Source organism: Lytechinus variegatus, chromosome 14 (assembly GCF_018143015.1).
Source record: "Lytechinus variegatus isolate NC3 chromosome 14, Lvar_3.0, whole genome shotgun sequence".
In the NCBI taxonomy this organism is placed as follows: Eukaryota; Metazoa; Echinodermata; class Echinoidea; order Temnopleuroida; family Toxopneustidae; genus Lytechinus; species Lytechinus variegatus.
In genome coordinates, this window is record NC_054753.1 from 12132072 (window position 1) to 12158330 (window position 26259).

General features: G+C 35.7%; 1 protein-coding gene across 1 annotated transcript; it reads right to left on the reverse strand.

Annotated features, from left to right (window-relative positions):
• Positions 1 to 1652: 1652 nt before the first annotated feature.
• LOC121427173 (adenylate cyclase, germination specific-like) lies at positions 1653 to 24959 on the reverse strand. The gene is made up of 5 exons (XM_041623436.1): positions 23156 to 24959; positions 5660 to 5903; positions 4751 to 4849; positions 4364 to 4455; positions 1653 to 3610 (listed from the first exon to the last, which is right to left on the reverse strand). Exons 1-5 carry the CDS (start codon positions 24563 to 24565, stop codon positions 3434 to 3436), a joined length of 2022 nt encoding a protein of 673 aa, XP_041479370.1. The 5' UTR covers positions 24566 to 24959; the 3' UTR covers positions 1653 to 3433.
• Positions 24960 to 26259: the final 1300 nt, after the last annotated feature.

Below are 26259 nucleotides of genomic sequence, written 5' to 3' on the forward strand. Positions count from 1 at the left end.
CAGTACATTGTAAGATGCAATCATCCCTTAGACAATATTCCTCCTCCGACATTCAAGTGTTTTATCGACAAAGTCTACGTCATCCAATAGTAACAACAGCGTCATTCAGACATCTGTGCTTTTCAGCCAATCAGAATCTAGGTAAGTTGTCAGATCTGTCAACTTGTCAGACAACAAAGTTAATGCAACACTCCCCATGACACTTAAAGTAATAAATTTATATTCAGTTTAGTAATCTTTACGAATATGACCCGTTTTGCCATTGGGTCAGTTTAAAAGAAACACGTCATAATAATTGCAAAATCTCGACACCATTACTTTTAGACAGAATTTTCCATTTTATTACCCTCTAAGTCTAAACAAAAATTTAAATAGTCATACATCTATACGACATAAGGCGAATATTTAAAGTCTTTTACGGTGTTTGTTTTGGTACAGCGTTCCTTCCCAGCTAAAAAGAAAATATTGTCAGTGTCCCATAGTATCTTCACATTATGTAATCAGTAAAGATGTGATCCACACTGTTAATATGTTCATAATAATTTCACAGTGTGAAAAAACTTTCACACTGGACACCTCCACATTAACAGTGTGAAGATGATTTCACATAGTGCTTCACACTGTGGACAGACAATGAGCACACTGTGAACACAGTTTCAGTAGGGTTATCTTAATGGGGAATGAAACCTTTGGAACAATTAGGCTTGTGTCGAAACATGAAAATCAAAGAAAAACAACAAAGAAGTTTGAGAAAAATCAGAACAATAATGAGAAAGTTATGAGCATTTGAATTATGCAATCAATAATGCTATGGAGATCATCTTGTTGTCAATGCGACAAGGATGTGTGATGTCACAATGTGAACAACTCTCCCTTTGATGGACTATAAAATACCCTCAAAGTGTCTCTTTTTGCTTTTTCTTATGGTGATGATACAAACTCTTTATGATTTATTATTTAAAAATCTGTATTACAAGCAATCCTATAGTAAGAACATATTATCTATGGATAGATGTGATAAAAGAGGCAATTAAAGTGAAATATATACTAAAGTAATGGGGAGAGTTGTTCACAAGTGACATCACACATCTTTGTCTCGTTGCCAATGTGAGGATCTCCATAGCATTTAGTGATTGCAATATTAAAATGCTCAGAACTTTTTCATTATTTGTTCGATTTTTCTCAAACTTTTGTTGATCTGTTTCTTTGATTTTTCTGTTTTCACACAAGCTATCTTGTTCCAATGGTTTCATTCTCATTCAAGGCCACTTAAAACGGAATCCAGTTCGGATACCGAGCCACAAACCGTGCCCAATCAATAAATTCGCCCTATGAGAGATCCATTAAATCCGGTCACTGTTCAGCATGTACGTTCAGGGGGGCGTTTCATGAAAGACCTGTCGGACGTTTTATCCGATAAGTCCCATTTTATCCGACAGTTACCATAGGAACAGTGCCTCTCAGCCAATCAAAATCATGGAAAGAGGTCAGATCTGACAACTTGTCGGATGAAAATATTGATGAAACGCTCCCCTTGTCACCATTTTTTCACCAAGTCTTGAGAATTGCTTGGTGTTAAAAAAATTCAAAAAATAGAAAAGTTAGACGATTTCATTTCCATTTTTTTTTATTTCTTATTTTTGTAAATTTCATCCAAAATGGATAGTCCATTGTGTAAGGGTTATGATGGTAGGCAAGGAGACTAATCAGACTTCCTGGGAAGTATAATAGCCATGATGCCATTTGAAGATCATTGCAATTCTGTGGGAGGGAGTTTTGGTTACGAAATGTTTAGTGATGTAACATTGGTTATCTTTTTTTTGTGCTGATTAATATGTTCGTTATTTCCTACATTTAAAACAGAAGTTTTCATATCAAGAAATACCTTCTTGTTGTCCTAACACGATAACATTAATGACAATTACATATCACATATTAAAAATGCTGTAGTTATATTTTAGAATTTACAAATTAGCTTTAACAAACTGGCTCACATGGCGTTGAGTTTACTTAGGCCTATACTTAAAAAATGTAAGACACTAAAACTTATCACCCCTCCCCCCCTCACCTTCAGAAAAGGTAGGCTGCTGGATGAATTGTACATCACGATGGTAACAACAAATTGAAGTGATATCTCCTGTACTAAAGCTCGTTACATTTTATTATGCAATGATGATATCACATCATTAAACATTGTATGCCGTTGGGGGCGATTCGCACGATTGAGACTTTTGATTTACTGACCTTCAAATTGTTATCATTACATTAGCCAAGAATCTGACGATAGATTTTTGTATTGTTGCATTATCATATTTTTATGACATTATCCATTCAAAATTGCGTCGGGCTGGCGAAAAGGATGCGTAGAGGAGTCATGTTCTGTGCGCCAACCGCTGTGCATTGTGGTTTTTGTAAAAGTGTATGGCTCGAGCCTAATGAACTGGGCCGTGAATCTAAGCCAATTTATCGATTAAACGTTACTGTTAATCTCTGGCCCACAATGAAACAGTTATAAAAATCGTAAATATTGAGCTAAACTCTGTATTGCTCAACAGATTTCGTTTCCTTTTTTCTTTGTTTTTGTATTTGTCTTCTCGTTCCCATCCTATATCCACCTGACGGACCCCAACATCCTGCCCTGTCGTAATTCCCCTATAACTTTCCTACGTTCCGTAATGATATGGCAGTTCATTATACTGGTATACTTTTTTTTTACAAAAAATAGCAACATTGTTATTATATAGCAATGTCATTAGCACGATAAGCTTCCGCCTGAACATAGATAATGTATCACATGCAACAACTGGTAAATATCTACTAAGCATAATGACCCGTATCCTGTGGTCCAGTTTCAATTCGGCCATTATTCCCAATCTAACTTGCTTTAGAATGGATAAAAATGTCAAATAACAAAGCAAAACAAAATAATTACAGAGCAAATAATTCAAAGATCTTTTTCAAGAAAATACATTTTAGTTTGTTATGATCAGATCAAGTACATCTACATTAATGTTAACCGTACATGACGAATTACCCCCCATGCTAAGATAAAATAGTAGACTGACTCAAGTTCGTGAATTTTAGTACAAACACACAACAAACCAGGCACTAACATCTGAAAAATAACAACAATCTGGACAAGAACACAAAATTAACATTAATTCGCGGGTATATAAAGTTGGAAATCAAGATTAAGCGGAAAGAGCTGTAACATACGTTTATGATCATCGATATTGTAGCTGCTCTCGTTATGGGTCACTTTAGAAATACATATCACAGTTTACACTCTAGGCAAGATATATAGCTATATATATTTCAGTATTTAGGCACTGTATCATGACGTCATACGCTGGGCTATTTCGTCACAAGTATGAGTCTATTTCTCTCTATCGTCTCTATCTGCTTCACAAGCTATCGGTATCGTTCTGGCTCTTCAGCATTCTTCGTCACGATAGAAGCCATGGTTGGTGACGTCACTTCCGTTGACCTTTGACACGTTTCTTGAACCGGGGTCATCATGGTGACCGATAGTTACCTCAGGGCAAGGTGTGTGGTTGCCATGAGGAGGGTCCTTTCCAAGGAGCCAATGCGTAAACATGTTACCCTTCCCCTGTGAAGAAAAAATATCAAAATAACAATGTAATATATTTGTAATGAGAATGTAATGAGAATGTAATGAGATTGCGTGTTAAACATGTGCAATACAAACTTTCGAAACGCTGGAAAACGACGATCGAGCAAGCAGTGCAATATGACCTAATCTGACGTAATATTACCATCCTCACAATTGCATCCCTATTTTGAATTCTTTCAATTTGTAAATAAGTTTTACATTTAGAAAAATTAGATTGAGTTGTTTGTACTTAGATTTGGCTATCTATATTACATGCATGTTGTGCATAGAGACATCTAGGCTATCCAATAACGCCTAATTAGAATACGTCCTTGTGCCTTTTATGCTACAATCTGTAATTTCGCAAAATTGAGTTTGCGTGAGATTGCATGCCACTGTTGATTCCTTTTACCAACTTTGCCAATACGAAGTTGCTAAATTTGAAATAAAATATATATTTTGTCAATCACGCCTTGGAGAAGTTACCTAAACTTTTTGGTCTGACAGATTGTCAGACCAGACAGCTTTCTTTGATTTTGATCGGCCGAGAAGCACTCTTACTATTTGAAATATAGGATAAGACAGGACTTGTCGGGTACAACTTCGGTCAAGTCTTTTCATGAAACGCTCTCCTGGGTCATATAATTAAACTCAAGTCTTGAATACACGCGTCTGATTGGTTTAAAACCAAATGGCGTTTGATTACAACTCTTTCAGCATCGCGGGGTCCATGATACCGGAAGTACTTACTTTGACCTCAATGATGCCCCTGGGCTCTGTCCTGAAGCCTCCGATCGTATCCAGGACTGACTTAAACTCGTCACTGATGTGGATTTTCATTGCTGGAGACAAAATAAAGGACAAAATATGAACAATATATTCGAAGGGATAATATTCCTTGGATCATAGAAAGGATGAGATTTACTATTTTAATAAGAAGTGCGAACATTATTGAAGAACTTTTTCCTCCACAAATGCCTGGCATGACACTAAAGAAAACGGCTGAAACGATCGGGTCGACCAATAAAATTCAGGTGTTTTGGGCCAGGAAGCTATCAGGGAAAATCTACCCCTCCTCCTTTTCCCCCGTCCGGCTAAATATCACTTCGGATACAAATGAATTCAGTTTCTACTCACGATAACTATTTGACTCCATCCGAGAGGCTGTGTTAACCGTGTCTCCGAATAAACAGTATCGGGGCATCTTAGACCCCACCACGCCAGCAGCACAAGGACCTGTGTGGAAATTACAAATTTCATTTGAAATTAGTGAATTACATTTGTTGTTAACAATTATTTAAAAATCTGTATAATTTAGAATTTCTGTTATCATAATTCGGGCTGATATTTTGTAGGGCTACTATTACTATACAACAATGAAAAATCACATTCAAAATAACTGTCAACGGTATTTGCAACATTTGCATTTTGATCAGATTGCATTTTGGTTGCACTTGGATGGTATAGGCCTATCGTGTCAAAGTCGTGCAATATGTAGGTATAGTGCCTTTTTCTTGTATCACGCTATAGTATGAAGACTATGAAATACGGTCCGTCACACACGACTTTAGTGGTGAAGTTCTCGACACACGCAACAAAACGTAACAAACATTACATAATGAGAACAGAACGGTATAAGAACAAGGTATTCAAGAGACTGTATAAGACGACATAACATATACAATACAATAACGGAAAAGACACAACAAAAATAAAACAATCATGACGGATAAGACAAAACGAGTGAAAAAAAACATAAAATAAAGCAGTACAGTACAGATAGATAGAATTAAGAGAATAAGCTAATGGACAGAGACTGGAAAGACGGAGGAGGGAAGAGAGAGGGTGGTGAGGTAGAAGGGAATGTGGATAAAATCATTGGAAAATCCTCAAAATATTAAGTAGTCTGAATAATAGGAGTGTTATAATCAATGAGATTCTTTAATGTTCTATTTAAACTTATTTCGTAAAGCTTGAGGACAACGCGAATGGGGAAAGATTGATACAAGGTGCACTGAAGACCATATACAAGCATACAGCTCTTACCCGTGTGTGCACCTATCCTTAAGAGCACCCTCTCCGATTTGAGATGGGGTATGCGGAAGGTCTGTACCCCTTGGATCATGTCGAGGGCAAGAGAGGCGATCTCGAAGGCATGTCGATCACCGTTTCGTATTGGGACGCCGCTGACCACCATGTAAGCATCCCCGATCGTCTCCACCTTGTAGACGTCGTATTTTTCGATGCATGAGTCGAAGAACTGGTAGAGCAGATTGAGAAACGTCACTACCTGTCACGTGCGAAAAAAAAATCTTACTACCTTATTTTGAATTATTCAATTTTTCTAATCTTCCTTACCAAGACTGCAACATGCCGTATCAAAATAAACAATACATCAAGGAGAAACTTAAAATGCGTCTCAATTTCTTGTTTGTACAATTTTATAAAACACGAAAATTCAAGACAACATTTGTAGCATTTATGACAATACAGCCAATCATACTAGCTCGCATACGTCTTTCACTTGGTGTTATAAATTGGTTTTTGTAATTAAAATCATCTGTATGTTTCGACCTACTTCCCGAACAAAGAAAAATATACTCTCTTTTACCAACATTTTACAGTAAAAGAAATAAGTGCAGCAAACAATTATTTCATGAGAAAGTCTTCAAAATCAAGGTTAGTCGTCACCCATCATAGAGCTGGTACATTGAAATAAACTTATCCTTGTGAAATCATGAAATCTTAGTTGAAAAACATATAATTCTGAAGATCACTAACACAAAAGGCATATGTCGGACATATTGCTTGGAGAAATACCCGGCATTTGATGGGATTCCGTGCTCATTTTGCCTATGTCTCAGCTGTTACAAATTTTCTTCAAGAGTCATTTGGCACATATATTTTATTTGTACATACAAACACTTGGGTGGTCATTTTATAGGAATCCTTTCAAACTCATTTTGAGATCGTTACCACAACTGGTATTTATCTTTGAAGTAAGTTGACTAGCTGTTGTTCATTTATCACCGACAATTTGATAGGCCTAATCATCAGATATTTTTTCCCATATCAGGTTTTGACTTGTACCATAATGTATTAAGACATTATCATCATAAAATAAATATCATTAACACAATTTAACATAGCATTTACATAGTATATGATAAGAATTGGGCCTAATATGCTCCCATGTGGAACTCCACATACTCTCAGGTACATTCAAAGCACGTATGTACGTACGTAGTATCGCGTACACACGGACACATTCTCTCTCTCTCTTTCTTCTTCTCATTTCTCCTTCTCGGCTCCTGTTGCCATCGAATAATTTGTGCGTGGTAAGTATGAACACGATTCATGTATAATACAATACACTTCGATACTTGCTTTTTTAGAACAGGCGATTCATATCTTTTTTATACTTCACCAGCTAGCATGGCTAGCTACATCAAGTCACACGTGACGTCATTGTAGTGAATCGGAGCTGAAAGCTATGTTCAATAGTCATGTCAAAATCAACGAAAAATGTCACCTTCGCCTTGTCAGAGAATCATGTACCAAAATTGTTACACTTAATCATGTTTTATCGTTTCAAAACAGAAGACATAAAACACGAAGAAATATTCTTTCAGAGATGTCCTTCGCAAACACGGATACATTCTCTCTCTCTTCTTAGCGAGCAGCGATGCCATCTGCAACTCACCCCACCCCAATCCATTATTTTTGTTGCATTGTGTAAGGGTTCAAATGGTTGGGTGAATCTAAATTCTTTGATACTCCATTAAAGGTCAAGTCCACCTCAGAAAAATGTTGATTTGAATCAACAGAGAAAAATCAGACAAGTACAATGCTGAAAATTTAATCAAAATCGGATGTAAAATAAGAAAGTTATGACATTTCAAAGTTTCGCTTATTGTTAACAAAATAGTTATATGAACGATCCAGTTACATCCAAATGAGAGAGTCGATGATGTCACTCACTCACTATTTCTTTTGTTTTTTATTGTTTGAATTATACAATATTTCAATTTTTACGAATGTGACGATTAGGACCTCCTTGCCTGAAGCACAATATGTTGAAATAATGGAATTCCACGTGTTCAGGGAGGAATGAAACTTCATTTCACATGACAATGACGAGTAAATAAAAATATTTCATATAATAAAATACAAAAGATATAGTGAGTGATGTCATCAGTTCCTCATTTGCATACCGACCGAGATGTGCATATAACTGTTTTGTGAATTGAAGCGAAACTTTAAAATGCCATAACTTTCTTATTTTTCATCCGATTTTGATGAAATTTTCAGTGCTATGCTGGTTAAGTTTTTCTCTTTTTATTCAAATTAAGTTTTTGTTAGGGTGGACTTGTCCTTTAAAAGACGGACGGGAGAGGAGAGGTGAGACCATGAGAGGTTTTTTTAAGTGATGATTAAACAGAAAAATACAATAATTCATGCAATGCGTGTAGGTACTTGCTTCAATGCTGTTTGCAAAGCATAATTTTGTCGGACGTCACGGGGTGCTTGTGTCATCCAGTTTCTGATGTCTGAAAGGATCAGATTGTGGATAATGCCATCAAAACCCTCAGAATAGGGATATAAGATCGATACGGGGCCCAAAGTAAAAAGCTCGGCTTCCTTCATTTTGACAATCATGACATTCAGGTTTTGTTTTCTTTCTCACATACAACAGCATCCAGAGAAGAGCCTCAAAGTACGTTAAGTAGGAGAGGTGTAGCGCCTGTAGCGATATTTTGTTCTTCTTGATATTCTTATTCTTCCTTCTTCTGTCTCTCTCTTTTTATCTTGTCTCTTCTTTTTCGTTGCCTTCATATTTTTTCTTATCTTTGTGCGTTTGTGTGAGGATTTAAACTGTTAGAAAAAATAAAAGAAGTTCCTGCAGCAGAGTCTCGAGAACACCTGTAATCTTACCGAATTACGTAATAATCATTCTGTAAATTCATAAAACAAGAATTTTTCTGCAATTTAACAGAACAGGTCTGTTTAAAAAGGGGAAAAGGGTGTTTTATTCAAGGAAATTTGTAAGATTCCATACATCAAATACCAATTTCCTGTAAGATTACGCAATTCGGTAAGATTACAGGTGTTCTCGAGACTCTGCTGCAGGAACTTCTTTTATTTTTTCTAACAGTGTATGCGTTTCTCTCACGTCCCCACACATACTTTCTCTCTCTCTCTCTTTCTCACTTCTTGACACACACACACCCACACACTCTCAAGGTCCTTCACTCACTCCACCTCTCTCTTTCTCAATCTGTCACTCTCTTTTTGTGTCATGTCTTAATGCAAAGTCAGAAAAATGATGCAAAGGTAAGATTGTAGCAACGTAAAACCAAAATAACTCAAAGTGAAATAACAATAGAAACAAAAACAAACCATATCCATTTTCCTCTCACATACATCCTCCGTTTTCTCCCTCCATACATTCTTAAATTAATTCCTAAATTAAATAAAAATTTAAAGTGCTTGTGTGTAGGCTATTTGCACACGAAAGAACTGGTTTGTTCCACCCCCCCCCCCCTGCTAAAGTACTTTCAAATATTGTTTGTTATTTAGAATTAACAGAAAAGATATTTCATTTAAATTTCTCACAAATGACAATTCAGGTACATATCCGCTGTTGATGGATAAATGAGAATAATAGGCAACATCGAAAACAAAGCGAATAAAGGTTGATTGAAGTACCATGTTCCGGATTATTCAAGAGCTTACACACTCACACAGCCGAACCGACATCCTGAATGTTCATTAATCGAAAAGTGTGTCAATAAAAAAAATGAGACAAGTTTTGATATTCCCAAACTTTGTTAATCCCAAATCAAAACAAAGTTTCTCATTCAGATGGTTGGTAAATCCTAAAATAAAATGATTCCCTTTCCAAAAGGTTCAATAGTCCAAATATTGAAGAGAAAAAGGTTCATGTAGTTTACGGGGACATTGTTTAGTTAGCACTAACATATTTTATGATATTTTCACAATATCATGCAATATCAAACATTGGGAATTATGGACCGCAATGCGTTTGTGTGTTCCTACTGACAAATGAGAATGATATTCTGCCTGCAAAGTAAGGGGATTATGGAACTAAATAGTACAGAAAATAGCTAATCCATCCCGACTATTGTCCCTTTACATCAATGTGCCTAATCATACTCAAGCGACACAGACGGACTTCAGTTAAACTTGGTCGTTACATACTCGTGTCGTTGAACAAGCCCTTATTTGATGATGACTATGGTGATTGGATCGATATCGGTTTTGCTAAATTATGAGCGACACATACATCCAGTCTCCACCACGGACCAATATATTTTGTTTAATTACTAGTATGTCAATGATGGCCTGTTCGTGTTAGTGGTCGCGTTCAAACATAGATGCAGTGGAAATTCGATAACTTTGTGACCATGATTGCATGTACTTAACTTTTTTCTCTGACATGTCTTGTGTGAGAAGAAACTGACGGAGAACGTTTATTAAATCTATATAATACTTTCATAAAAAAACATGCAGGCATTAATCATAAATAATTAGGAGGCGCGATGGCTCAGTCGGTAGAGCGGGGGATTCGTATTCCGGTGACCTGGATTCGATTCCCACTTGGTGCGCTAGTGCCCTTTGGTAAGGCATTAACCCTCAGTCGTCCTCAGTACCAGGTCCTTCGGAGGGGACCTTAAGCCGTCGGTCCTCTGGTTGCTTGTTTACAAGCATTAATGCTTTCTTAGCAATCAGGTAAAAAAAAATCACCAATCCAAATAAGTACACATTCCCATGTCAATATCTCTTTAAAAAGTGATTATAAAACGCAAGAAGACAGACTAATGCCTGCTGTTATTGACACATTGAAATGTGACAAGTGACAGAATCCTATAATGAAACCAAATCTTTAAATATTGTAATAACCAAACCATTTGCAAAAATAAAATACAAAGAAGCAAATACGTAGTATCGAAAACCTCTTTATACATTTACACTTCCTTATCAACGACAATCTCACTCTATTCTCCTTCCTCACTCACCCCCCCCCCCCCCCTCTCTCTCTCCAAAACTGGGTCAGATGGAACCGTAATCAAAGTTTAATATGTCTTGATTTGTTGAATAATCATGACCTGGGCCCTGTTTCACAAAGAGTTATGATTGATCCAATCAATCGTAACTCTATGGAAATCCATCAATGTCATAACTTTTCATGCAGGAAATTTGCAAAATGTCCTTTTTAAACAAAGAAGAATATACCATATTGTCAAGAAATCAATGAAATTATGGATATACATTCATATCTATATTTTTTGGGACAAACATGCATTTAATATGCTGACTTTGCCGGCTTTCCATAGTAGCGATTGATCGGATCAATCGCAACTTTTTGTAAGACTGAGCCCTGGCATTATAAAGGAAAACAATTCCACATTCATGAATTCCCTTACGCTAAACAATAAATGCACATTCAAAAAGAAAAATAATCAAATTGAAAGATTCCTCAAAATGGGTCAGGTAGAATCTTATGCAAGTAGCGATTCTTATGTCATACTTTGTGATACTAGAATATTGATCGGCCACTATGACGAAAGTGTCTGTCGACCGGCATGCCAAATTTGCTCAAGAAGTTAACCAACTTAAACCAGCATGGCTATACACGTGACTCGCGAATTAAACGAGAATGGAATCTTCATCAGTGTTCGGTTGCCCTTGAAGGAAATTTGATTTCAACTTGATATCCATCAGAAGAAAACCGATTTAAAGCACTGATATTCAGAATGTGAATCAGTAAGCAGCACTTAAGTAGTGAACGCTCTGGATTCAGTCCTTTCACCGAAGAACTGCAACGCCGATTCCCACGTGATTTTTACGGCGCCTAACTCCTGGGGCCCCTTTTCACGAAGAAATACAACCAAACTCACCTCCAAAAATGAAACGTCAGGTGATTTTTAGTCAATTATCATGCGCGCGTATTCACGACTTACGCTTGATTTTTTTAATACACAATCATTTTGTGTAAGAGACCCCTGGACTGCTGATATACTTAATTCAAGAAATCTAATAACAAGGCGCGTGTAAGGGTAGATGTTCTTTACCTTGTTGAATTAATGCCTTAGATACATTCAGAGGTGGGAAGAAGCTTTCTCATCCCTAATTTCTGTAAATTATCGTAGCAGATTTTCCTTCTAGGTCGGTTGACTTAATTAGGAGCACGTGGCAGGAGGCGTGTATTTACGCCATATGACAACGAAAGAAGAGCCCATTATAGCTTCTTTTTGGGGGGGTCCGGGTTCTCAGGTTCGGTAATACCATATTTGATATAAGGGGCAGGTTTACTGATATTATGAGCAAAAAAAATGCTTTTCGAATGAAAAAGAAACTCATGTCAAACCGAATCACAGTAATGTTAACATTTGAAGGTTTGCAAGACGGTGAGACTAGGTAAACATGGATACAATGATAGGAATAATATGATAACAACGCCAATATCATAATGATAAGTTCAGTTCAGTTTATTTGTTTTCTCATCAATATAAAAAAAAACAAAATACAATATGTACATTAGTAAAATATTACACGAAAAAGGAAAATAAATTAATAGTAATATACAATGACATTAATGAATATGTTAATAATAGCAAGATTATGATCAATTATTATAGAATATTTATAATTTTTTTTACATATCTATTTTAAAATCCAGGTCAGCATGAAAATTATAGACATATTTTGGGGGATATCGTTAAAGATATGAAAAGATCTGAAAATACGTCTTTCTTCTGTATTGATTAATCAAATGCAATCAAGTGACCCCCAAAAAAAATTAATACAAATAATATTTCGAAATACCACAGCAATTTTTAACAGACAAAAGCAAAAACAAATGAATTATGCATATTTTTTTAATTTTTAAAAGCTGTTAAATAATAAATGTCCAATGTGAAAGGTAAACAAAAACTCGTTGAGAGCCTGCGCCGTTGAGACTTTATACGTAAGAACGCTCCACCGACAACCTTATCTTGCTATAATCTTTTCGAAATGTATTCCATGTATCAATACTTTATATTTAAAAAAATCATATATCCTCTTGTTCCAAAATGTTGGAATGTTGTAGAATGAGTAACAAATCAAATCAATTCAAGTCAAAATATCTCGAAAAGCAAGTTACTTTAATTCGGTTAAGAGCATCAATTTTCAGTTGCAGAAAAATGCGGAAATAGTGAAACGTTGTATTCTAGAGCACTTTACAGCTTGAGAAAAATGTACATAACATCATTTAATCTCTATTAATAAAGCCCTATTCCTTTTTTTTCAAATTTTCAAAATTTCTTGTGGGGAGGGGGCAATGTGTTATACCACTACCCCCCCCCCCATCCATTCCTCGATGGTGCTAAGGGGATCTCTTTTATCAAACTAAGTTTGTTGTTGAATGTGCCACTTAAGAGATAATAATAAATCGAATTTCGACCACAGCATTTTACATTGCTGTCCTACAAGTAACAAAATACGAGCAGACCCTTTTTTCATTCCACAGATAAAGAACGACACGGTTGGAAATATTGCAAGCTCTCACCCACACGCACACTCCCCAACACTCACACAGTTTTTTCATTTCTCAAGGGCCTTTTACACTCTAAAAAAGAGAAAAGTTAACTCAACATTTGAAAGGTTGGAGGAGTGACAACATTTTCTTAATGTTGCATTTACCACTTTAAATGGTTTTACCCAACACTTAAAATGTTGGATCCAGCTTTATACAAGGTTAGATGTAACATTTGGAAAAGGTTGTCACTCCTCCAACCTTTCAAATGTTGATTTAACATTCGAATTTTTATAAAGATATAGACATTATAGAAGAATGACGATGATACGTGCATTACTTGTTTCTTTTAGCTGAAACGTGCTGTAGAACATGTAGAAGAAATTTCGCGTGTAAACTTTTATCATGCGTTGTTTATACGTGATATCTTTCAATTCATAGGATGAATATTAAATCACAAACATTGTAAATTGCGAGTGCTAGTATAACTGGAGAAAAAAACTTTTTTCATGGAGAATTGATCAAGAGGTGGTAGCGATGATGTCAATGATGATGATGATTATGACTACGACGCAGGGCCCTAATGGCGGTTCTGATGTAAATTTGAAAATTAAAAAAAAATGAGGTTTTTACCTCAAAGTATAAATCAATTTGGTCCCGAGAAATTTAAGAAAGCAAAAAATAAATCACTACAAAGTAGAGGTCGATTTTGTCCCGAGAAATTTGAAAAGCAAAAAAAAAAGAAGAAGAAGGAGAAGGGAAAAAGGCTTTCACTACAAAATGGAGGTCATTTCGGTTAAATTTCTCCGTTTTTTCAGACCTTCCAGAATTCCAGAGGGTGTTGCCTATGAAGAATAAAACACAGAGCACCCCCGCTTCCCAGGGCTACGACGACGACGACGACGATGATGATGACGGTGATTATGTTTAAGATGATCATGATGGTGATGATGATAATGGCACTATAACGATGTTAATAGCCTTATTTATTTTTCATTTTACGTCGTGCTCAGCGAACCAGCGACGTCAATCTCATTAAACAATTTCCCGCTCTCAACGTATACACTTTACCCCATCCTTTGGTGGTATGCAAGCAAGGCGCCACATAAATGATAATTCTGCATTATTTTGTCGACTTTTTTCACGTTTGTGCGAAATGTTTGCGTCGAGACCCAGAATTAAATCTGATTAAGAAATTCAATTGTGTTTCCATCAAAAAAGGTGAATTTAAATATAGTAAAAATTGCTGAATAAACACCCACCATTACTCTATTGCCGGGTTCACGAAACAAAAAATCGCAAAAATACTGGCATATATATTTCTTTGAAATATATGGGAGCAACCTGGATGTTGTCTTGACAAGAAAGTACCTAGGTTTTTTTTCTTGTGGTCTCCTATGAAGTACAGCAAATTATAAATGTCGTACTGATTACGTACGTTAAACGTCCTAATGTCAGTCAAAAATAAACAGTCACGTTTCTACTAGAGCTAATATGATTAAAATTCTTTGAGAACTCCAATTTATATACACTTTCATCATGCGTAAACATTAAGAATAGCTTCATAAAACATCCCACGGATCAGGTACGTCAAATTTGTAAACTAGAAGCACAATCTATACGTCATCTAAAGAAGAGGTAGAAGATAAATTTGGAAACCATGCAAGCTTTCATACCCTGGGAAACACATCTTATTATTCACGCTGGCCACAAATTCAACTGATATTTGAGCGGAAAACTCAACAAAACACTCGAATTATATGTCATACACATTTTCACTTGATCTTTGCAAATAGAACGAAAGTCGATTTGAATGCTATGTAGATATTTTTATCCCAACATCGAATGTCGAATAGTTCAAGGGAAGAGAGGTATACGATTGAGCTAATTGAAGTTGTTTACTATTTTATGTAATCTATCTATGTAGATGTGGTTCCCAATGCAATGTTAGTAGAACATCATAGAACTATAAACATATACACTGTAAAAACTTTGGTGTTAAAACTGACACCAATTGGTTTTAATAGAGGACCACACCCTGAGGTGTTAAAATTACACCCTAGAGATTGAACATAACACAAAAGATTGTAAATGTAACAACCAAATGTGTTGTAATAACACCTATAGGTGTAAAACTAACACCCCCAATTTAACACCGATGTAAAATAACTGGTGTGGTCCTCTATGTAAACCTGTTAACACCACAGTTTTTGCTGTGTATGTGAGGGTGTGCGTGTGTGTTAAAGAAAATATTGGGGTGTGAGGATGTGTATATAGAGTTTGCAAGAGTTTCTTACTAAAAGTGTTCTTTTCGGTTTTAGGTGCTTGATAATGTGTAATATATTCTTTCTTTCTTAGCAATCAGGTAAATGTTACCACGCACTATGAGTCTTTGAACTTGGCCAAAATTCATATTCGTTCACCCAAACAGTGGTTGTAAGTGTATCACTGCAGATTTTCATATTTAAATGAATGTTCCATTTGCATGTTTGTGTGTGATTGTGTTTTACTTGAATCATTCGAATGAAATCAAAGGTTACGTTTTCTCTATCCATCTCAGTCTGAAAATGTTCCAACTTCCATGATATTGATTTCAATGTTCATTATGTTTCCCGCCTGGTTTCCCTCGGTATTTTCAGGCTACATGACGTTTTCCAGTGGGCTCATTTACAAAATCGATAATGGCTTTAGAAATATGACAGAGATCAGCCCCTGTTTTCGTTAAGTGTGTCACGCTATGATATTTCTGTGGCTTCTTTTGGTGATGAATATCATATGGAACTTTAAAAAAGATATTCGAGTCATGAGGATGACCTAAATAGGTGCAACTTCCTGGTGGCGTATATTGAAGTAAAAAATCAAGAAACAGATAAGTTATCATCGTACAAAATCAAGACCACTTTTAATGTCCTCGTGATTATTTAACTAAATCTTGTAAATGATTGAGTAAACTTCTAACTTGATGTTCCATTCCCCCTCCTCTTATTTCGTTTTATTCTTCTTTTTTCTTTTCTTTCTCTCCTTCTTCTTTTTTCAATTCAATTCAATTCAACTTTGCATTTATTTCATTCTCGATAAAAACAATTATAAAGCAAGGTATGAGAAACAATATATTTACAAGCAAGAGTAACAATGAAAATGAAATGGGGAACTGCAAAGCCAAGTGGCCTTGTGTAAGGGCAGTTCCCAAAACGTTAATAACATGACATGGTATATAGAGAAACAATAAGATTCTTCTTCTTCTCCTCCTACTTCGTCATCTTCTTGTAATTCCTTATTTTTAATTTTCGTGTTTTTTTTTCAACATAGCTCTCCTATGTTCTATACCTTTAAGCCATGAATCAAAACCAATAAACTAACATGCACTTTTATTCGGCATCTTTGTGTGACCCTCGCATTATCGAACCCTTCAATTTTTAATGCAAATTGAAAATTTAAGTTCCATTAACACGATACTTCGCAGTATTTATTATTCCATATCCTTCCATTGTCATGACAACTACTAATAGCCGGCCTAATTCTCATACATTGCGAAAGCAAATCACACTTAAGTCCATAATCTCCACGAAATTCTTCCAAACAAGTCCATCGTCTCAAGAGATATATTTCCAACTTTCTATGAACAAAGAACGTTCCGACTTTCAGAAATAATACGGGAGTATTAAACATGAAAGGAGCTTGAAACACGCGGGAGCCGGGGAGGCCTTAGTTGGAGGAAAAAAATCTAAAATTACTTGTCTTTGCCATGAATGTAAGAGAAAAATTTGATTTTTGTGTTGAGGATGTTAAGTTCGACCAGAGACCGTAGTCCCATATGAACCATTTATCATTATCTGTTATTTCACCTTCCTCCTGAATGATGATTATAATGATGACGATAATGGTGGTGGTGATAAAAACGATGATGATGATTATAATTGCAATCTTGATTATTGCAATTGTCTCTTTAGTCTATGACTGTATATATTACTTCACGTAGTAAGATTTATTTGTCGATCGTCATAGTCTTCGGTAGCTGGAGGAACCTGACTCTATTTCCATTAATAGTATTAGTGGAAGTAATAGCAGTAGTAGTACATGTAGTAGTAGTAGTAGTAGTAGTAGTAGTAGTAGTAGTAGAAGTAGCAGTAGTTGTAGTACTTTGGTAAAAAAAAAGTGATTTTGAGCATTTGAGTGCGCGTCGTGACCTCTATATACATGTACATGACTTCTGATGACAAGGACAGTTGACCATTGACCTGAAGTTATGATGTAAATATGACTGATTTTTTTATTGATAATGGAGATATGATTGATAATGTTATTATCTTGTACTCGTTTCATACACATGGCATAATAGATCGCATAACTGATAAAATTTATGAAGAAAAATTGATGATGAATTTTTTGAGATTTTGTGCTAACAAGAAAAGGGTGGAAAAATAAAAAGAAATAAAGAAATAATAGATAATAAAGTAAATTCGTACGAAATTAATAGTTGATCTGTCGATTGACAGATCACCCGATGAATGATAATTAAAAAGAAAATTCGTAGGAAAGTTAGAGTTGATCTGTCAATTGACCTAATTAAGATAGAGTAGAGGGTTTCGATGTTAATTGACCGAATTTATGAAATACATGAAATAGATAAGCCTAATGCATAGTGATAGAAAAAATGCACAATGGATGACTATATTGGTAATTTTGCTGCATTTGGTGAATCTCAAACTAATCTTTATTAACTTTTCATCTTAGCTCTATTTTACGGTTGTACCTTCAGGCGACAAAACGTTATATCGCAATACCACCACTTGATCAATTGTGCATATCCTCATCATGTCATCGGATAGATTAATTGCTGCGTGTCGCCGTAATACATAACAGTGGAAGGCCACCATGTTCACTTATCTCTAAACATGCTAAAATTGTCTAATTATATTAGCACACTTTGTAAATTCGTGTGATGTTTAGTCTTTTTATGCGTGACGTTCCATGTAATGCGCACTGCGTTCATTTAGAATCACCGATGACCTTCATTAGGATATTAGATTATGATCATGATCATAAAGCTTGCTATATTCTTCTCAGGGACTAGAAGATTCCAGGAACCCTTCGCCACTGGAAAGATCACAGTGTCCCAAAGTGTGTGCTACAGTGTAGAACACAAGGTAAAATCACCTTCACACTGTTAAATTTGAGCATTTCAACAGCAGGCGCGGATCCAGGAGGGCCCCGCCCCCCCCCTATTTTTTGTGTACCTGCAGAAGAAATGTACTCTTTATCTTGATAGAAGCTACGAAAAACAGAAAGTAAGAAAGAGGTATTATACCCATGATGTGTAATTTATAGCCTCGTAACGGCCGACCAGACCCCGAGAGGAAACAAGAAAAAGGTGAGGGGAAGAATTGGAAAATAGACTTTATATAAAAATTTTCGCTCGCGCTTCGCGCTCGCATTGCCTGTGTAATGAGTCCCATTCAAGATGATTAAACGACACTTCCATAATTTATATCCAATTCTGAAATCAATTTGCACACAATATGTTAGCTCGCACATTAAGCTTTCATTATTTTGTTTGATTTACACAAATTGTGATTTTGTTTTAGTTTTTGTTTGATTTACACAAAATTTTCAGCTCGCGCTGCGCGCTCGCATTGTTTGATTTATGAGATACCTATCCTTTTTGGAAATTCTTTCAAAAATTTTTCAACATGCTCCTTTATCATGTCAGTATATAGAAGATTAAGCTCGTGCTTCGCCCTCGTTAATTGTTTGAGACACACAGCTTGTTCTTCACTTGAATAAAAACGCGCTTAGAATGTCTAGTTTTCAGGTCGGAATATCAAAAATTTTGAGCTCGCGCTTCGCACTCCCATCATTTAATTGGTGATACCTGTATCCTCTTCATTAATCCCTAAAAACAGTCCTAATTGAGTCACTTTTCACGTTACTATAATAAAATTTCGGCTCGCGCTTCACGCTCGCATTGTTTAGTTGGATACTTATCTTTGTTCATGATTATAAAAACTGCTCAGAATCTTCAGTTCGAAGGACATAAAATATCAAAGAATTTTAGCTCACGCTTCGCGCTCTCATTATATATTAAGACCACATGAGGTACCTTATCTTGTTTATAACAATAAAAACTAACATGTACTTAAAACTTCAGTCTTTAGTTAGGACTACCCCCTGAACCCCCCCCCAAAAAAAAAATAATAATAATAATAATAATAATAAATCAGATCATAGCGGCCAATCGAGAAAAATGTTGATGAAAATATTTTTCGCCCCCCCCCCCCCCTTTGGCGAAAGCTGGATCAGCCCCTGAACAGCGTCAATCAAGTAGACTCACTTTGTCGACCATGTGAACACGTTGTGAACTGTCACACTGTCGAGGTGTCCACAGTGTGAAAATATCTTTGCACTGTTGTATTTGAGCTTTTCAGAGTGCGAATGATATTTTCACATTTTCTTTTCTTTAATCCTCATTAGAGCGACTTTAATCGTTCATTTAATATTCATAATCGTTATGTACAAAATCCACATAAAAAATAAAAATAATGAGACATAAAGCGGGAACTAAGGATTGAAAGAACTTTGTAGACCTGTTGTAAATCAGGTCTATCTCTGATAACATTTTCTATACATTTAAAATAACTTTAGGTCTTTCATAAAGTAAATAGCACGAGTCTGATGTTTTTCGTTTCCAAAACAATTTCTTATATAAATTTCTATAGATTACAAATTGTGAAAAATTGAAAATAATAATATTTCCACATTGTCCCGTAAGTGAACACACTGTGACACTGTGTTCTCCGTATCAGGGTTTAATAATCAAACCATCATAAGAATCATTAGAATGATTAAATTTCCAACTTTACTTCTTGTTTCCTTCAAAGTCTGGGACGTGCGAAGAGCACCTCCTTCATCTATAACGCCAATAGTAGCTCGACATAATCATGTTAATCCAACTTGAAGGCAATAACCATGTCATATTTTCTCTAAAATAATGTACTCGATTTTAGCATGGCTTTTAACATCTGGAGTCTGCGTAAAGCACTTCCAACATCTCGAATAGTAGCACGATTTAAACCAACTTTAAAGACCAAAAGCATCTACCCACACATTCCGTTTTGAAGAATCCATTATGATATCAATTTCTCATCGCCTTGATACGAAGTTTATACCAAGCTTTATTTAAAAAATGGCAAAAAGAAGCTGCTGAAAACTGCTTATCTAAAAAAAAGAGCCAATGAAGTAAATAAGAGAGTCAAAAGGGGCCTAAGCTTTCGATCCTAGCAGAATCTTCTTCGGAGGCAAAATGACAAACATATAAGGTGGAACAAACATAATATAGACCACAGACATTCAACAGCAACACTAGAAACAAGGAGACAAAAGGGGCATTAGTGAGAAGAGATGACCAATCAGGTTTAAAAAAAAATGGAAGACTATTTTTTTATACATCCAAAGTATCTTCATTCGTTTATTTCACTTTACATGGAAAATCTTTGTTTATATGATATGGGGTTTGCCTCAAATAAAATTACGCAGTTGTGCAAAAGACCATGATGATTGTTTAATAGCATTATGTTTTCTTATCTTTTTTCTACAGTATCTGTGTCCAGAAGAATGCATTTTACATAATTTATCTTGGAATTTATTTGAAAGAATCTTGTAGAGGGGAAAAGGCCTTTAATAAATTTGATCACATTTGCCAAAAGAAAGAAGTAGGGCATGTGTATATAAGGTCTTCATTGAATGCGCTTCTCACCACTGTTTTATAATGTGGTGTATTCTGAGGTAAAGAATATTGAGTTACTCATTATATTATACAATATTAAGTTAAACAAGAAATTTAAGTTATGAAATATTCAGAAACTGAAAGAGAATACAATTTTGAAAGCGCTTGAAAAATGACTGCAAGCTGATTGTATAGGCTGCATGTATTCAGCAATATGAGATTACTTTTATCCGCGAAAGTAGTAAAGGCTTGCTATTTTTATCTAATAATGGATTTTGTTATTCCCAGATGATTTTCGCAAAGATTAAAAAGCAAGTATAATAGGTTTACAAAGTCCAAATATAGACTTTGGAGAAAATAAAAACCTTTATCTTTCTATCCTATAATTGCACAATAAATAATCTGAAATCATTCGATTGTGAAATTGAACATTCTTGAAATTTGAAATCTCCATTTTCTTTTAATTTGTTTCTTAAGGGGCTATTTGTGTTTTTCCCCCTCGTCCTTGTGTCTTTCTTTTGGGTTTATATATTTTTGTACTTTTTTATTCATATTTTATAATTTATTTTTACTTAATATCATTTCGGTTATTTTATGCACGGCCCCCTGCATGAAAAAAAAACAGACATTGGCTGATCGACGGCCATTTTACCGTGTTTTAATTAATTTCATCCAACCATTAGACAAGACCAGTAAAGGGAAAATTTGAGCTGTAAACATGGTAAAAGCATTTTGGTGAAAAAGTTGGAAACCGGACTATTTCACATAATCTTACTATGTTGAATCTGATAAGAACAGTTTTCAACCAATTTCTAATGGTTTGACCACCTTATTAGTATAGAGCAAAATAGCAAATGAAATTACCATTCAGAATCTTATTTCTTCAATACGCTTTTACAATATTCGCTTTCACTGACATACATAATGTAAAATCCTGCATACATAACATATACCGTTCGGGAAAATTGGTTATTTCTGTTTGCAGTTAATTAATCATGCAAATTTATGCATATTTTGCAGTATTATGCTATAATGTGAATTTCAGCTGAAACATTCATTATTTTGGTACAAACAGCATTTGCATCATTACGAATAATTTTACGGCCCTTAATATAACACCTATAATTGTCATGCATACAAAGTGCATAAATTTCAATTTTGTAATGGTCCGTGATCACTTATTTTAGTTTTCTTATGATGAACGGTTGTAAAACGATTGTGTAATAATTTACTGAGGGTACAGCAAACATTTTTTTTTTCAATTTTCTGGGAAAATGACATTTAATTGATTTTTCACCAAACGATATGTAGGAAAGCTTAAATTCTTTGATGGATTTTTTTTGCAAACCTTTGTCATACATTTTGTTATTTTTCTGCTACTTTTTACAATAAACTGTTTGTGTTGGTCAGGGAGAACTTCCCCTTTAATCATCTAAACTTCTAGATATGAGCGAACTGCACAATTTGAGAAATCATTTTATGATTGAAATTAAATCAATACCACCTTAGCTTTGAATACAGACAGGTTCACAAAATTCTTTGGATCACCACCAGTGTTCATTTATATGGGAATGCCCACCTTGCACGCATTTCATTTGTATTCAAATGCGGGTGTGGGTGTGGGTGCATGTGTGTATGCCCCTGCATATAATGAAATGAATTAAAAGTTGCTGTAAAAAGCGTAATTAAATAATGAAATACTTAAGCTAATTATTTTTCTGTCTTTGGTAATCAATACTTTGACAAAACATTACCAAACAGATGGTTCAAAATACAAGGAAATACATAATAAATCCAAAGAATGATGAAATACATAAACATTGATTGCAATATCATATTTAAAAGGCCATACAATACTTCATAATGATACAAATGCTATTTGTACCTAAAAATTATAAACATTTAAGCTGAAATTATAAAATTATAGTATAATATTCAAAATATGCATAAATTTGCATAAATGATTAACCGAAAACAGAAAAACAAATTTTCCCAAATTGTATACGTTGTTATGCATGATTTTGCAGTATGTCTGTGAAAGCGAATATTATAGAAGAAATCTGCAGCGATAAGATTCTGAATGGTCAATTTGGCAGCCATTAAGTTGACAGAGGCGTTTTTTCCAGAATGGCTCTAGTCTACATATCAAAATCAGAAAACGAAATGAATAACATTCACCTCCATCAGGGTACTGAATTTTTATATTAGCTTGAGTTTGAATTTTAGTTTCCGTTCGAATTTGAATTTGAACTTAAATTTCAATTTGAATTTGAATTACCTGCATCGGGCTACTGATGGCTGAAAGCTTTGTGAAACCCACGATGTCGCTGAAATAGATAGTAACACTGTCATAATTCTCAGCCGGGACCGTCATGTTGAGTTTGAGCTGTTGAGCCACTGTTCTTGGAAGCATTCTATAAAGCAGGGAATCGCTTCTCTTCTTTTCACTGGCAAGCTGTTTGGTCTTCACGGTTAGTCCAAAGGCATAGGCCTGGATCTTCGATGTGGTCCTGATGGCAAAGAATATGATGATTGGCGCCACGAGGGCAATGATTCCGAATAGGACACCGTCAATGATTACTTCGTCTATGATAACACTGATGCTGTAATCGATGATGTCGTCAATGTGATCAATCACGATATCCTCGACCTTCTTGAGGCCATTGAGATACCCGCTGAGGTTCCCGAACCAGTCTGTTGATGATAAGGTAATGATACCTGAAGAGTTAGCACTTAGAGTTCGTACGATTTCATCCCTCATGGTTTGCACAGTAGTTCCAATCCCAGAAGTTACGATGACGGTCTCGTAGAAGTCCTTGGCGTAGCCGCCGGAAAATTTAAAAGATGATTCGAGATTGTAGGTGAGAAGGATATCGTTTTTCATGAAGGATAAAAAGTCCTCAGTTCGGAGTGTTCGATTCAAAAACGCCTCTTCTCCGTAGGCCATAAGAAGTCCTACGTTTTCTTTTGCTTGGACCAAGAATTGATACGATACGATTTCATTCCAAAGACCTTCGTGGACATTCTCTCGGATTGTATCAATGAACCAATCAATCAAAACCTTGTTGATATTGGAATAAAAAAGTATCTCCTCTGCAATGTCAACGGAAGCTAATATGACTCTTTCTTCATCTAAATACAACTGAAACGTCCCCTTCGAGTCGTACATAGAAGACTCTCCTGAATTTTTCAGAGGCCATTCAAGTAGGTTGGCAAGGGCATCATCTGTTCTATTGTAACAGTCTTGAAGACGTTCCTCCCAGACAATGGATTCTGTGGACGTCATGTTTTCGGATTTTACGATAAAGAGGGTGACTTCCGAGCGTTCGACCTGTATGCTGTGGATCAGTTCTCCAACGCTCTTCGAGAGAGCTATTTCTCTCCTGGATGCCTCTAATTCGCCCCGTTCGCGCAATGTAGAGTCCAGTTCAACACTGACAAAGATCAACAATGCCGCAGCAGGAAGAAGTGGAAACAAAACCATCTTCAGGATTTGGAGGTGTTTTCCTGTTCTGGAATAGGGCGAGATATTGCAAAGGCCCATTTTGACGGATACCAGGGCAGATTGATTCTTGTCACTACTGGGTTTTTGGATACTTGTCAGAGACACATGGCTCAGGTTGACACTCAATTTCTTCTTCGAAAAGTCATATCCGTCATCGGGAATGGTAAGACCATTATTCGCCATGTCTGAAAACGTTATGTTTACGCTCCTGACAAGAATATGCCTGGAAATTCAAAAAAGATGAATATTTCCGGATTAGTTCTGTATCAACAGCTGCATCAATACGAACATTTCTCATCTGATGGGTTTATTCAAAGAATTACTTTCTCGACCGAAGATGATATGCAACAACTCAACTGTTCATAAGTTGTGGGATGCACAGCTTGCGACTTATCAAAATGTTGGAGGAGGAAAGCAAAAAAAAAACCCAAGTGTTCTAGACAAATCACCGATGGCAAACTGACAAGAAGCTTTCGATGACCTACCTGCATCTCCTCACATTCCACACTCTGAAGCTCCACTAACAAATACTCCCAGTTTGTCGGATTGCAAGTTATTATTTCCGCCACGGCAACAATTACACGACTCGCGTGACGCAGATACATAGATTTTGTTTGAGTATGAACCCTTTCGCAAACTAAGCCGTTCACTCCCTGACGAATCTTTGGCGTTAATGTACATCTACGTCCACACTTCCACAAAAGTCGCGTCATATATCCCGCGCTGATACCCGTATTTCGATCTTGTCAATGTTGGTAGCGTTCACGGTTGCACGCAGAGTGGAATTGCTAGATTGATATTCTTCGCAGTCATGGCAGTGGGTACGCATTTCAAATGCGTGCCCGTCTCCACTGCACCCGATGTGCTGGGCTGTAATATATTGTATCCATCACGCCGACCTTAAAGAAAGTGAGCAAACTCCAATAAACCTTAGAAATTAATCTTGCTCGTAGGTTGTGAAGAGACAGAATCCCTACTTCTCTGATTTTGATTACTTGTTTAACTGCATTTATCACTGCTAAAATTGCGTTCAAGAGTGGCTTTAGCCGATAATTCTGTCCATTAACTTAAAACAATCATTCCCTCTCAATAACATTTCAGTTTTGATATCTACTGCATAGCATATAAGGTATCAAATTCAGGCTACCTCCAGTATAGTAGTGAGTTAGGTATTGTCAGTGCCCAGGCTAATATAGCCTCCTCTACCCAAGCGATGATTTATTTATTTATTTGTTTGTTTAATTAATTTATACATTTTTCAAAAAACACGGAAGCCCATCCAACAATACGTTTGTCTCCCATGGGGCCCTGTGACGATGTATATTATCATAACATAACAATTGTAACAATTTTTTTTTTTCAATTCAATTCAATTCATTTATTTGACATCCTTAAAAAAAATCATACAAACATAGGCCTATATACAAGTATACAACAAAGGAGTAAAAGAATTTAAATTACAATATAAGCAATAATACGAAAATAAAAATGGTAGAAATATAAAAGAAATGGAAATAAAATGCAGCGGATGTAGGAAGTCAGAAAGGCCATTGACCTGTCAAGCCGACTCCCTTGATTACTACATTATACGAATAAAAACATAAATAGAATAGTGGCCAAAAACAAAACAAACAATACTCGAACATATTGACATCAACCCCCCCCCCCCACACACACACACATTAGATAGGCAGTTGGAATTATTTACTATATGCAGACAGTTGGTTTTGTTTCAATCTACGTTTCAATGATGAGAATGTAACAGATGATTTTAAAGTATCGGGTAAATTATTCCACAAGTTTGGCCCTTTATAACGAATTGTAGATTTAGAAAGCGTATAACGAAAGAACGGTATATATAATTTGTTTGAATTTCT

Excerpts from the sequence above, each read along its gene's own strand:
- LOC121427173 (XM_041623436.1), bottom strand. The coding sequence starts at position 24,565 with ATGGCGAATAATGGTCTTACCATTCCCGATGACGGATATGACTTTTCG. Across the intron at positions 4,456-4,750 it reads GATGGAGTCAAATAGTTATC|CAATGAAAATCCACATCAGT; the intron begins GTGAGTAGAAAC and ends TTTTGTCTCCAG. Across the intron at positions 3,611-4,363 it reads GGGGCATCATTGAGGTCAAA|GGGAAGGGTAACATGTTTAC; the intron begins GTAAGTACTTCC and ends TTTTCTTCACAG.